A 12588-nucleotide genomic window follows, 5' to 3' on the forward strand; every position below is an offset into this window, starting at 1 on the left:
TCACACGCAGTCTCCCTGTGATAAACACATGGATGATGTAACAGCCAAGTGGCATTACAAGCATGTCAATATGTGCCGCCCCGTGTACTCTGTGATGGTGTCACAGGTCAATTCAACAAGAGGAAAGTGATATTACTTCTCAGACAGGGGAGTGAAGGCCTGGCTCTCTTTGTGCCATGAGCTTGTGTTTGCGTGGAAAAGACTGCGGATTAGCTAAACAACACTGCCACTTGCTGGTCACATGAAGGTACCAAAAAAACACATTAAAGGGAAAATGCGGCTAGAATGAACTTGTGTGCTGAAAGGCCTAAAAACTTGTGTTTTTTGAGGACTTTTATCAGGAGCTTTGTCTTTGTAGTTAATGTTCAAAAACCAATTACAGACCTGCACATAAGTTGAGACGGCCTTGGTTTTAAATCTACTACATACCTACATTTCTTCTCTGCATGGTTTGCAAAATTTAAAAGCCTTTTTCAGATGTGCAGTGTCTTCCCTCCCACGTGCTAAATGCATCAAAACAGGAACCTCTTGAATTATTTTGTTTCATATTAGCAGTTGTATGTGTCAGTTTTGTTTTCTTGTTTCTCTACCACATAGTTTTTTCTACCTCTGAGAGAGTGTGTGAATGTGTATCATTGTGGCACTCTGACAGTCACGGCCGGGAGGAGGAACAGTGGTGTGCTCGCTGCAGATGGCAGCACACATTTTTTCATTCCTTAAACAGACACAAAAAGCAGCTGAGGGACCAGGGCCTGTCTGTAGAATGTGCTGGGGAAGAGTAGGTACTTGGCACAAGTAGCAGAAACAATTAGCGTCACATAAGCAGAGGCCCGAAGCAGCAGGGGTGGGGGAGAGAGGGAGACGATGGTGGAAAAACATGGTATCTCATTTTCACTGAGAGGACCTTAGCTGAGCTGTGCACACTCTGAGACATCCCCTTCCTTTCCTCATCACATCTCAAACATTTTTTTTAGAGACAGTTCATGTCACGGCTCATTTAATTGATGGGCTCTTGTCGGTGGCGTGTTTTTGTTTGTATCTGTGCATTCTTAATTAGGGAATAGACAGAGGAAGCTCTTGTCCTTGGAGAGACCTCGCATCCCACTCACATCCCCAAAATTCCTTTTTGAACATTCCTGGCTACCGTCTTCCCTGTTACCGTTTTGAAGTTGCAAGACGAGATGATCTAAAGTGCGGCTCATGAAAATGCTCTTCCACTCTTGCTCTATAAACATTGCTCATTAAACTTTACTTGCTTTACAGATAAAGCTCAAAGAAAATGTTAGATGTTAAAAAAGAACCAATATTGAAGAAGGAAACTTTGTTTAAAATCTTTAGGGATAGATTTGGAATTCTCAAAACAAAAACATGACCATACGTAGGAAGTTACCGGCCACTGTAATCCTTCTCTCCACGCTGGTTAGTGATGTGAAGTGATCCCTATCTAACACAAATACTCTGTAAGAGAGGGAGAATAAAGTCAAATCAAGTGAGCATCTATCAAGGTTACAGTGTCTTTAGGATAAAATTTCCTTGTTGATGTTGCTGTCGCTTCGCCACAACTCAGCAAGGAAACATTGTGTGTGTCAGGAAACACAAAGAAGAATTTCAAACTCAGCAGACTGTGACTTTGGAGAATGAGCTGATCAGAAGTGTACGTGATTGATCAGATTTTATTGCAACATACGGAAACAACCCAACCACAGACATCAGACTCTAATTCTGATTCTTCTATTGTTAAATTCTGATTGGTAAGATGAAAATATCTGTATAGTTCGACCTAACTGACACTAGTGGGAACAATGGAACAATATCTCATGAAATAATCAGCATCATTTCCTAATTTGGTACGTAATTTAATTTGGTACATAATTCCATCACTTTTAGTAAAAAGGCAATTAAGAAAATACGTTTTGCAGCCTTTAAAACACATCAGTGGCAAGATTGTGGGGGAAAAAAACTTCATTAAAACCAAATTACAATAAATTGATGGAGGAGATGAAATGAGAGACTGAGGGAGAGGGGAGAGCGTGGAGGGTCTCAGAGACAAAGTCATCTTCACCTCAGCTAACTGTAACATATGAACAACTGCGGACAGCCTAACTTGTCATTCAATGGAGGGATTGTGTTATTTACATGTTACATGGGTGCAAAACAATACTTCAGACGGCTGAAGTGGAGAGAGCTTTCTTAGCAAAACTATTACAAGACAGTTCACAGTCACTGACACCTCTGTAGATGTGTTGTACTTAGAATTTCTTATTATTCTGCCCTATTCTGTTCATCCAGACCCCTACTGCCACCTCCTTTGAAAGTCGCTCATGAATCACAGTGGTTTCGACTTCATTCTGGATGCGGTGTGACAGGCTTGATATTTTGTTGTGAAGCTGGACACCCTCTGCTGGTTGCTGACCCTCTGTAGAACCATCATGTTAGGTGGGGTCTGCTTCAGGGTGGAGCTGGTGTGTTGTCAACATTGGTTTATTGCAATAAAAGGCTGAGTGATGTCAGGTGTCAGAGCGGTTTGGCAGGAGGTTTTCCTTTCACAATTCCACTTTTACTCTGAGGAAATAGAGATAGAGATAGCTGGAGATGTGAAAGTGAACTCAAATGCAACTACAAACTGTCTGTCTGTGCCAAAAATTGTCAGAGGGAGGGGGCATTATCAGCCCTAACCTTTGATCACATGCCACAGAATAAATATACTTCAGTCATCATGTTGTTGTTAGTTGTAGAAGTAATCTGCCATCATCAGTTACTGACTGTTTTTATACTAAATCAGCTCCACACTCATGGTACCTCATGTTTGACAGCTTGTGCAGCCACACTGTGTCTCTGCAGTTACCTCTCTCCATACATGTTGCCTCTCTCTCTCTCGCTCTCTCTCTCTCACTTGACTCAAGACAGTTCAGTCGATGCTTGTGAACATGCAGTACTCCTTAGTACTCGACAACTGGGGTCAACTACACCAGAAAACGAACAAAAACAAAAAACTCTTTCACCCTCCTACCACTAAGTGGCACCATTGCAAGATGTAAGTTGGTAAAAAAAATATATCAATACTGTACCATAACCTACCTATGTTAAGTGTAAAATGAGGTAACATTTACTCCATTTTAAAAAAGAAACTAAAGCTGAAATATTTGTAGAACTTTATTTGAACAGTTTCATCATGACATACACCCTGTCAGAAATAGTTCTTAACGAATGGTGGATGCTTTCTGAAGCTTTTATCTAAAGCTTATTAAAAAACGCTAATACTGATGTTTTTGTCTCTGGATACTGTTCGCAGTTGATTTTTTACTGAGCACATTTAAAACAAACTGCAGCTCCATATGCTCACCTTTAGCCAAATGTGATGGAATTAACAACACAGTGAGGACAGTGTTGCCTTGTAAAACACATGAACTTTATAAAATAGTCCACATTTCACAGATATACAGCACAGAGTAATAGTGTAGGAGGATGATGAGAACAAACACAGATAAAACAGTTCAAAGTGTGCGTGACTGGATTGCAAAATAAGTGACGTGCTTTTGAGATTTAGGGCTTCAGCAAATAGATAGAGCGGCCTCATCGAACAAAATTTGGGTCAGTGTTGGTGCCTTTGTAAAAGAAGGACCTTTGTCGTTGAACTCTGCTGCGATTTTCACGAATTTAAGTTACTTTTTAAAGAGTCATATATTGCTATAGAAAAACATTGTTGGCCAATTTTTTAAAATGACTTTATAACAAATGCCCCTACTTTTGCAATATAACAGAGAAATCAATAAGGCGAACCTCCCTCTCAAAGGTTAAGCAAAACAAACACAGATGGTATTGTACAAAAAGGACTGACACAGATTCAGAACCTTCAAATGAAAGCTGTTCAACCTTTCCTTTAACAAAGACCGGAGCCCAGACCATAATGGCTGCAGACATTAAAATGCTGTTTTGTGTTGGACTTGCTGTTGTATTAACAGGTATGAGACGACTGAGGAAGGGTGTGTAATCTGCTTGGTGGGAGAGATCCCTGGGATTGGTGATAACAGTAGTTGTTCTTCTGTTTTTCCTGTTGGTCAGGTGTGGGACAGTCTGCCTTCACTGGGAAGAGCCACAGCAAGGGAAAGGACGATCTGGTGCTGCAGTATGTAGTTAACAACTCTCTGAGGGAGCATCCGATCCTCACCAAACTCAGACTGGTAAGTAAGCCAGAGTCTCATTTGGAAACGAGGATGATAACTTAATCGCTGATTTCATAACACTTTGATTAATGTTAATTTATTAGTTGTCTTAGTGATACATCCCTGTATTGCTTACGAGTGTTTCAGAGTTATGCTGCACAGCCTCTGACCAGTTCAACCAAAAAGATCTCATGTTGCATCCAAGCTGATATCTTTAAATTGGGTGCCCATCAAATTCAGTTCAGGATTCTTTTGATCACCTTTAGTTTAGCATGGGCGGGCACATTCCTACATTAATCTACATGCTGAAGCCACCAGCAGATTATTTAGGTCAGAAGGCTGGATGGCCATCCTGTGCTCCAGGCTAAAAAACTAAAGATGATTGTGCCTTTGAAGTTGTTGCTTCTAAAACTTGGATTTCACCACCACACGGGATTAAACTTCTGTGGAACACTCTGCTACTGCTCCTGTTTTTGTGCGATATTTTAACTTCATTATCTTCACTTTGTATGCAACTACAATAAACTTTAAAAAATTACCACTATAAGAGTGAAGCAGTACAAATGTTTACCACTAGAGGGCTGCACAGTGTTAAAGAACACCACAGAGTTACTTCAGTCTAACAAGGTGATACCTCCAGTGCAAAGGAATATGTTGTTTATCCAATTACTCACACAATATAATGATTTATAAAGATGAAATTATTTTATATTTTCATTTCAGAGAACCCTTGAAGACCCATGGAGTATCATGATGGTTGCCAGTGAACAAGCCCAGCTTATGGCAAATCTCATTAAACTGATCAATGGAACTAAAGCCATTGAAATTGGTGAGGTTATGTTAGGTTTACAAACACATTAAATGATAAACTATGGAAGCACCGAAAGGCCAAACTAATTGGATTTTTAGCCCCACAAAAAAACCCTCAATAACATCTGAATACCAAGTGTCCCACAGGTGGGACTGTGTATTTTAAAGGGCTTAAAGCAATTGAGATATATAATTGGGAAATTAAACTACTACTGAATACTGAATGCTGAAAATAATACCACTGACTTTATGAAACTAAAATATCTTACTCTGAAAGCCATTTATTGATAAGAGCCTTGATATTGAAGTTTGAATACTTTATCTTGAATTTAAGTATCTGAATGAAAATCCATTTTAAGCAACTGATTTGAATATAATTTTTAGATCTGTAAATGACCAGTTGAATTCCAGCAACTTCAATTTAGTGTTTTCAATACTGACCATGTGAAAATAAATTTTTGGAATTGCGCAACCTGAAATTGCCAACTAGAAATTTTAACTAGGGCAATTCAAACCAAATTAATTTTGACAGATTGTGTTTCTACAAATTTAGCAGTTTTCAAATTTCAACATTAACTTGGGTATTTGGTTGATTTTGAGATTCAAATCCACATAAGGCCTTTCTTTGCTCCCACAGGAGACTCTTATCTTTCAATCATCTTGAAAGGACTAAAACTATAATTCCAAGGTGACGTTTGTTAACAGTTAGTATTGTATTTATTCTGCAGGGATGTACACAGGGTACAATGCACTGAGCATGGCTTTGGCCATGCCAGAGAATGGATGTGTGGTGGCTTGTGAAATAGACGACAACTATGTGAACATCGCCAAACCATTTTTTAAAGAGGTGACAATTTTTTTTTCTCTCAACAGCATGACTTAAACTGAGCCGTCCATAAAATGTTGTCTACGAGAGATAGAGGCAAATAATGGGAAAGTTAGGATTTGTTGATAAAACCTTACACCTAATCTAGAACAGGTTACATTACACAAGTGCATAACATCCAATTCCTGGCACTAGTGCAACATTTAGATTTTGCATTTTGCAAGTTTAGTGAGACTGATTGTTGCCTCTGTCAGAGCAAAATTGTGCAGCAGACAGCACACTGTACATCTACCTTCTGTCAGTCCGTCTTCACAAACTGCTGCAGGCTGGAGAGAAAAAAGGTGTCTACTCAGGAAACTGTGTCACATAAAGATGCAAAGCCAAGCAGTAAAATCAATTCCTGTTTAGACCTTCCTTAATATTCTCTTTAAAAAACAATTAAAGAAGAAAAAATAGTTAAAAGCCCTTGCACGACTAATTAATTCACTCAATGTAACCTTTTCTATAGGCTGGAGTTGAAAATAAGATAGATGTGCGACATGAAATAGCCATGAAGACATTGAGTAAGTGCTTTTATGAATCTCAGTCAGTGTTTCTGATAAAAAAAAGGGACTCAGTCATCATAGATTTTAATGTTGACCTCTGTTTCATCAGATGACCTGATAGCAGCTGGGGAAGCTGGAACATATGACTTTGTGTTCATCGATGCTGATAAATCCAACTATGACGGATACTATGAGAAATCGCTTGAACTCATACGAAAAGGGGGCATCATTGCAATTGACAATGTGAGTACACCTTACATGAGCAGGTCGAACTTCAGTTAGAGAATATACATGCTGTGGTGCTGAGAGGAGAGAGGCATGTTTTCGCCGTGAACAGAATGAAAAAGCTCTGTTGATTTGAAGGTGCTGTGGAGCGGAAAGGTGGTGAATCCTGCTTCCGACGACGTCACCTCCCAGACTCTGGATGCTCTCAATAAGAAGCTGCACAAAGACCAGAGGATTGAGCTGAGCATGCTCACTGTGGGCGATGGGCTGACCATTGCCATTAAACGCTAAAATCACCAGTTAATAAGTTAACCTTATTTTTGTTAACAGCGCATTCGTTTTGATATTAAATATAAGCATAAAACATAATATGTGGGTTGCATTGTCTTCTGTACTTTGCTGCCAGCCCTTTTAGCAGAGCAGTAAACATTACAACTTCCTTTACATCAGTCACAAAAGTGCTAGGACAAATACAATGTATCTATATATAAATAAATGTATGCTACACCTCAGGTTCAGATAGGAAAAGAAAAAAATCTAAATAAAACACAAAAAGTGGGTTCCGTGTCTTTATATCACAACATGAAACATGTAGGTGGATGTGATCAGCTCTATTTATGGCCACACATTGCGACCACAACACAACAGCTCATCTAAAAAACAAAGTGATGCAAGTGGACTAAAGGGAAACTAAGAAGCTATGGTTAAGCTCTTTAAACAGATATAAAGGTATTTTTAATTGTTTATTAATGTACAGTATTTGTCATCAATTATACCTTTTCCTGTCAAGACATATTTTCTATGTTTTACTATATTATCACAAAGACTTAGAGCTGCACAACTATTATAGTGTGCTATCAAGCATTTATTAAATATATATATATATATATATATATATATTTTGATGCTAATATTTTTGAACTTTTACTCAGGACTTTTGTTAGAGTAGGTATTTCTACACTGTGGTTTTGCTACTTTTAGGTAAGATCAGTAAAAGATCTGAGTGTTTCTTCAACCACTGGTAAAAATCAAAATATTTTCCTCAAAAATGTTGTGGATATATAAATGTAAATATATAAGTACTTCTAAAGTGAAGTACTAAAATACAGTACACCTAGATTTTTGAGTAGGTCTACATGTATTTAGTTATATTCAACCACTGAAAACTCAACAACTCAACAACAACAACCAATAAATACGTTTTAATTAAGTTAGTAAATCCTGCAGCTGCTGAAAGAAACACAATTGCTTCATGTCAGGCTCTTCTTCTGGATCAGGATCCCAATCTGCACAATACAGATAGCCTATAGATGGTTAGTTTAAATCTGCCTCTCTAGTTACTATGAAAAGTCTGTAAAGAACTGGCACGTGGTTTAAATGACGTCATCTGCTCAAAGCTGTGGAGCAGGTTGATGGTGAATAATAATAATAATAATAATAATAATAATGGTAATAATAATAATAATAGTAATAATGCTGATGCTGCTGATGCTGCTGCTGCTGCTGATGATGATGATGATGCTTCTGCTGATGATGATGATGATGATGATGAATTGTTTTGGGTCAGTTGATCCACGTCACTGGCTCACTGCGACAAAATAGTGAAGCTCTCATCATTAAACTATCAGCTGATGCTTCACCTTTCAGCACCGCGGACAGCTCCGTTCTGCAGACCGAGCAGATGGCGACGGTTATAAAAGCGCGCGTGAAGCGTCTCTGCACCGTAGACCCACACCGACAGCATGAGTCGCAGTACGCCGCACAGAATCACTCAATATGAGGACTTACAAGACAAACCAAGACGTTCGGGGTTAGATATCAGTGACGTGATGAGGGGGGCCAAGCCGTTATCTGGAAAGTTTAACGAAAAGGAATTGATGCATGGCTTGAACGATCGCCTCGCAGGATTCATAGCGAAGGTGCACCAGCTGGAGCACCACAATCACCTGCTGGAGAGAGAAATCCAGGAGATCAGAGGGAAAGCGAAGCCCGCATCCTGCCTGGAGGAGGAGTATGGACCAGAGCTCAGGAGACTGAGACAGATGGTTCAAGATATTACTCAGCAGAAGCATCAGATTGAAATCGAGCATCAGAATTTAGAGGAAGAACTATCCAACCTGAGAAGACAACATGAACGAGAGGCGCGTAGCAGATCAGATGCGGAGAGCAGTATTATGGTCCTGAAGAAGGACATCAATGACGCCTATCAGGCTAAACTACAACTGGACAAAAAAGCGCAGTCTCTCGTGGATGAAATCCACTTCTTGAAGAGAAACCATGAGGTCGAGGTGTCAGAGATGTCGGACCAAATCCAGGACCTGCAGGTGACCGTCAAGGCGCATGACTTTGGCAACCCCGGCGTCACTGCGGCACTCCGGGACATCAGGGCACAGCTGGAAGGTCATGCGGTGACCGACGTCAAGCAGGTAGGGGAAACTTTCCGATCTCAGTTTGCAAGATTAACAGAGGCAGCTGAGTCCAAGAGAGAGGCTTTAAAAGCGACCCAGCAGGAGATTCAGGAGCACAGGAGACGCCTGCAGGCCAAAAACATCGAACTGGACTGCGCTAAAGGCGCCAGGGAAGCGCTGGAGAAGCAACTGCATGACGTCGAGGATCGCCACAAGGAGGAAATCATCCACTATCAGGTAAGACTTTTTTTTTTGTCACAGGACCAGAGAACGATTAATTAAAGGCTTGTTCAGTGTTCTTGCTAAGATGGTATCCAATAACTAACAAATGTCCTCTCCTCTCCTCTCCTGCTCTAGAACACAATCAAAGAACTTGAAAATGAGCTCATAAATTGCAAATTTGACATGTCTGGTTACCTGCGGGAGTATCACGACCTATTAAATGTGAAGATGGCTTTGGATGTGGAGATAATGTCTTACAGGTGAGGTGCGCTGAATCTAGATGGGTTTAAGATAAAGGGACAACTCTCAGCAAACATTATTGAGGTGCAAAGATTATTGAAAATCTTAATTGTCCATAACTTTCCTTATCACCCACACTTTTCACCTTAACCTTAACCTGCACACAATACGGCTGCAAATTTTCATAGTGCTACACTTTGGGATTCACGGTATTTAAATGGTCAATAATAAACCAGTTCAGCTCCTTGTTGAAAGCAAGAGGCAAATTTCATTCATGTGAAGACTAAAACTCTTTTAAATGCTTTTTGTTTGTTATTTCATTAACAGGCATTAAGATAAATGTGTCTCCTACCTTGCAGGAAACTTCTCTGTGGTGAAGAAGCTCGGCTTTCTGCAGTATCAGACACCCACATGTCTTTGCCCTACATCTACCACCAGTCCCCTGTTTACACCCTCCACTGCCTCAGCCGGCCAGGCGGCCCACACAGAAGAGCAGAGCCCCAGTACAAGTTTGTGGAGGAGATCATAACGGAGACCACCAGGGAAATTGAGATGTCAGAATTTGAGGAGACAGGATCTGAGGAGACAGAAGTAGGAAAAGATGAGCAGGACTGTACTAAAAGAGATAGACAGGGCTGTGAGGAGGAGAAGGATAGTAAAGACAGTGGCGAGGAAGAGAGTGAGCAGATGTCTCACAGTGAGCAGAATGAAGAAGCATCAGTAGGAGATTTAGTGAATGGAGGTGATGATGGGGATGGCGGGAGTCCTGTTGAGGTGGATGATGGTGAACAAGGTCAAAAAAGAAAAGAAGAGTCAGAGGAGACTGAAGCAGTTGACACTGAAGGAGACAGTGGCATAGATAAAAATACTCAAAGCAAAGTGTTATTAAGTGAGAGCTGTGATGAGGATGAAGGTGAGAAACAGGAAAAAGTAGCTGAAAAGACAAAAGAAGAGAAAGAAGATGCAGTTCAGAAAGATTTCTCTCCAAAAGCAGATGATATAAAACCAGAAGTCAGTGTGGAGGATGAACCTGTGAATGATAGAGAAGAAGATGCGCAGAAAGATTTTATTTCAGTCCAAGTGAAGAGGCCGGTTGATGAGACCTTGGCCCAAGTGTCTAAAGTAGACAAAATCAAAGAGTTGAGCAGTGCTGCTCAAATTCAAGATAAGAAAACAACAGATTTTACAACAGAGACAAAGAGCCCTCTTTCCATAGAGACAGACGAGCTTTCAGAAAAGGCTCGAGTAACTTCAAATACAACACTCAAGAGTGAGGAAAGGGAAAACATTCATGCAGGACAAAAGGAAATCAATAAATCTGAGGCTGCAAAAGGTGAGGACAAGGTAGCAAACAGCATTGAAGATCCTCGACATGACAGCAATAAAAGCCAAAATGAAGAGTTGTCGCTAAAATCTAATGTTAAAAGTCTCCCTGAAGTGGAAGATCAGAAGCCAATCAGTGGAGATAAGACTGAAACTGACCAAACTATGTTGCCAAATGAAAAGACAAGTACCGGTGCAGAAATCAAAGAGTTACATCAGAAGGGGGCAGAAAGCAGCCAGGCTCAGAAACCGGAGCTGACCGAAGGCTCAGAGAAAACAAATGATCCACAAGGTAAAGCTGAGAAGGTAGAGAGCAGTAGGTCAGAGAAATAAAAGAAAAATCAAACAGAGGTGATGTCTGAGGTTGCAGAGGATGTAAGGATGAGGCACATTTCCACCTTAAATTTAATAAGCCAGCAGTTGATATGCAAATGTAAGGGAGAGTGAAGCTGAAAACAGAGAATGGCTTAACTAATGCAAATGCAAATTCAAGGTCTAAGCTAAGCCAAGCAAAGAAAAGAGCTCCTGTTGCTGTGATGTCTCTTCAAACAGAGAGAGCATGATTCTTCTGTTTGCATCAGATCTGCCTTTGAACTTTAAAGCAGCTTGGGATGTATTCAAATCTTTTGACTCACCACATAAATATAATCATGAATGTAAATGATGCAAGGTAAATCCTGAATTTGCATTTGTCTTTATCTGCTTTGGTATGCGCTGACAAATAAATGCAATATGAAAAAAATCCTGAGATTCCGAATTATGTTGTTATGTGTTGTTCTCTTGCAATAAGTCAGTCCACTAACTGTAGTGTTGTTGCTTTGCTTAAATGTGATTTCCTTTTAGGTCCATACCATGGTGGCACTGTTTCCAAACAACCTCTATTCAACTGACAGTTTGTCCTTTAAATTAAAAAAACAACAACTGTAGATCATGATCAGATCATTGAATTAATCACAATAAAAATCATTTTACACATGGACCAATGGCAGCACCGATCCACACATACACAAAAAGATGTTTGGCAGTATGTCAAATGTTTTGTGACCATATCCAGAAGGCAGCTGCAGGAGTCAGGATACAGATTATTTTCTGCTAAAATGAAGGCATGTCAGGCATAGGTGGACTTCATGACTTCAATATAATAACTATATTTCCTATAATTTGCTTGACCTGTATGTGAGCAAAACAATTGCTGAAAAGACTGATATTACAGACTCAGTTAATTTACTTCCATCTCTTCTGAAGGACTTTTGGTCTCCTCAGTCCCACTGAAGCATTGTTTGCTCACAGCAGCTCGTGTCTCTAGATCATTAGCCTGTTATTGTCTCGTGTTGCTTCTGACAACAGTGTTTTAGCTGTATTGTATTTATTTTTTTGATGCTTTGTGAGAAAATGCGTTTGTTTTTGTTTCCCTTATAACTTCCATTTCATATTGCAAAGATTTATCCCTACACACCTGAGCCAGGCTACTAGGTGGATGTGAGTGCAGGCACACCAATGTGTATAAACAAATATTCCTAAAACATCCTCCTTCCCAAAATATCACTTCAAGGTTGCAGGATTTTTGAAACATTTTTTTTCCTTTTCTTTTTGATGTACAAGCCTATATGCCAAAACAAACTTTTAAACTGTTCAAGGAAAAAAATGAAAATTTACAGGACACATTTCTGAAGCTGTTCTAAGGTCCTTATCTTGTTTTGCATGGTCTTTGGGAAAGAAAAAAAAAGAGTTTCTTAAACATGTCAGAAAAGCTAGTAAATGTAACTCATGACTACTATTATATAAATTCCATTTAACTAGTAATTACATACCACTCTGATTCAGGC

General features: G+C 39.7%; 2 protein-coding genes across 2 annotated transcripts; both read left to right on the forward strand.

The window, feature by feature from the left end:
* The first annotated feature begins 3843 nt into the window (after positions 1-3843).
* Positions 3844-6940, forward strand: LOC111235263 (catechol O-methyltransferase domain-containing protein 1-like). The gene is made up of 7 exons (XM_022763664.1): positions 3844-3962; positions 4063-4181; positions 4887-4992; positions 5702-5820; positions 6308-6362; positions 6454-6587; positions 6708-6940. Exons 1-7 carry the CDS (start codon positions 3908-3910, stop codon positions 6858-6860), a joined length of 741 nt encoding a protein of 246 aa, XP_022619385.1. The 5' UTR covers positions 3844-3907; the 3' UTR covers positions 6861-6940.
* A 1244-nt stretch (positions 6941-8184) lies between these two features.
* On the forward strand, positions 8185-11623 carry LOC111235292 (neurofilament light polypeptide-like). The gene is made up of 3 exons (XM_022763705.1): positions 8185-9214; positions 9335-9459; positions 9799-11623. The coding sequence occupies exons 1-3, from the start codon at positions 8312-8314 to the stop codon at positions 11093-11095; spliced, it is 2325 nt and encodes a 774-aa protein (XP_022619426.1). The 5' UTR covers positions 8185-8311; the 3' UTR covers positions 11096-11623.
* The last annotated feature ends 965 nt before the right edge of the window (positions 11624-12588 follow it).

Source organism: Seriola dumerili, unplaced genomic scaffold, assembly GCF_002260705.1.
Source record: "Seriola dumerili isolate Sdu_G_001 unplaced genomic scaffold, Sdu_1.0 BDQW01000478.1, whole genome shotgun sequence".
NCBI classification, from domain to species: Eukaryota; Metazoa; Chordata; class Actinopteri; order Carangiformes; family Carangidae; genus Seriola; species Seriola dumerili.

Coding starts and splice junctions, on each gene's coding strand:
- LOC111235292 (XM_022763705.1), top strand. CDS start 8,312: ATGAGTCGCAGTACGCCGCACAGAATCACTCAATATGAGGACTTACAA. Junction 9,215..9,334: donor AGGAAATCATCCACTATCAG/GTAAGACTTTTT, acceptor CTCCTGCTCTAG/AACACAATCAAAGAACTTGA. Junction 9,460..9,798: donor GTGGAGATAATGTCTTACAG/GTGAGGTGCGCT, acceptor CCTACCTTGCAG/GAAACTTCTCTGTGGTGAAG.
- LOC111235263 (XM_022763664.1), top strand. CDS start 3,908: ATGGCTGCAGACATTAAAATGCTGTTTTGTGTTGGACTTGCTGTTGTA. Junction 3,963..4,062: donor ACTTGCTGTTGTATTAACAG/GTATGAGACGAC, acceptor CCTGTTGGTCAG/GTGTGGGACAGTCTGCCTTC. Junction 5,821..6,307: donor CCAAACCATTTTTTAAAGAG/GTGACAATTTTT, acceptor CCTTTTCTATAG/GCTGGAGTTGAAAATAAGAT.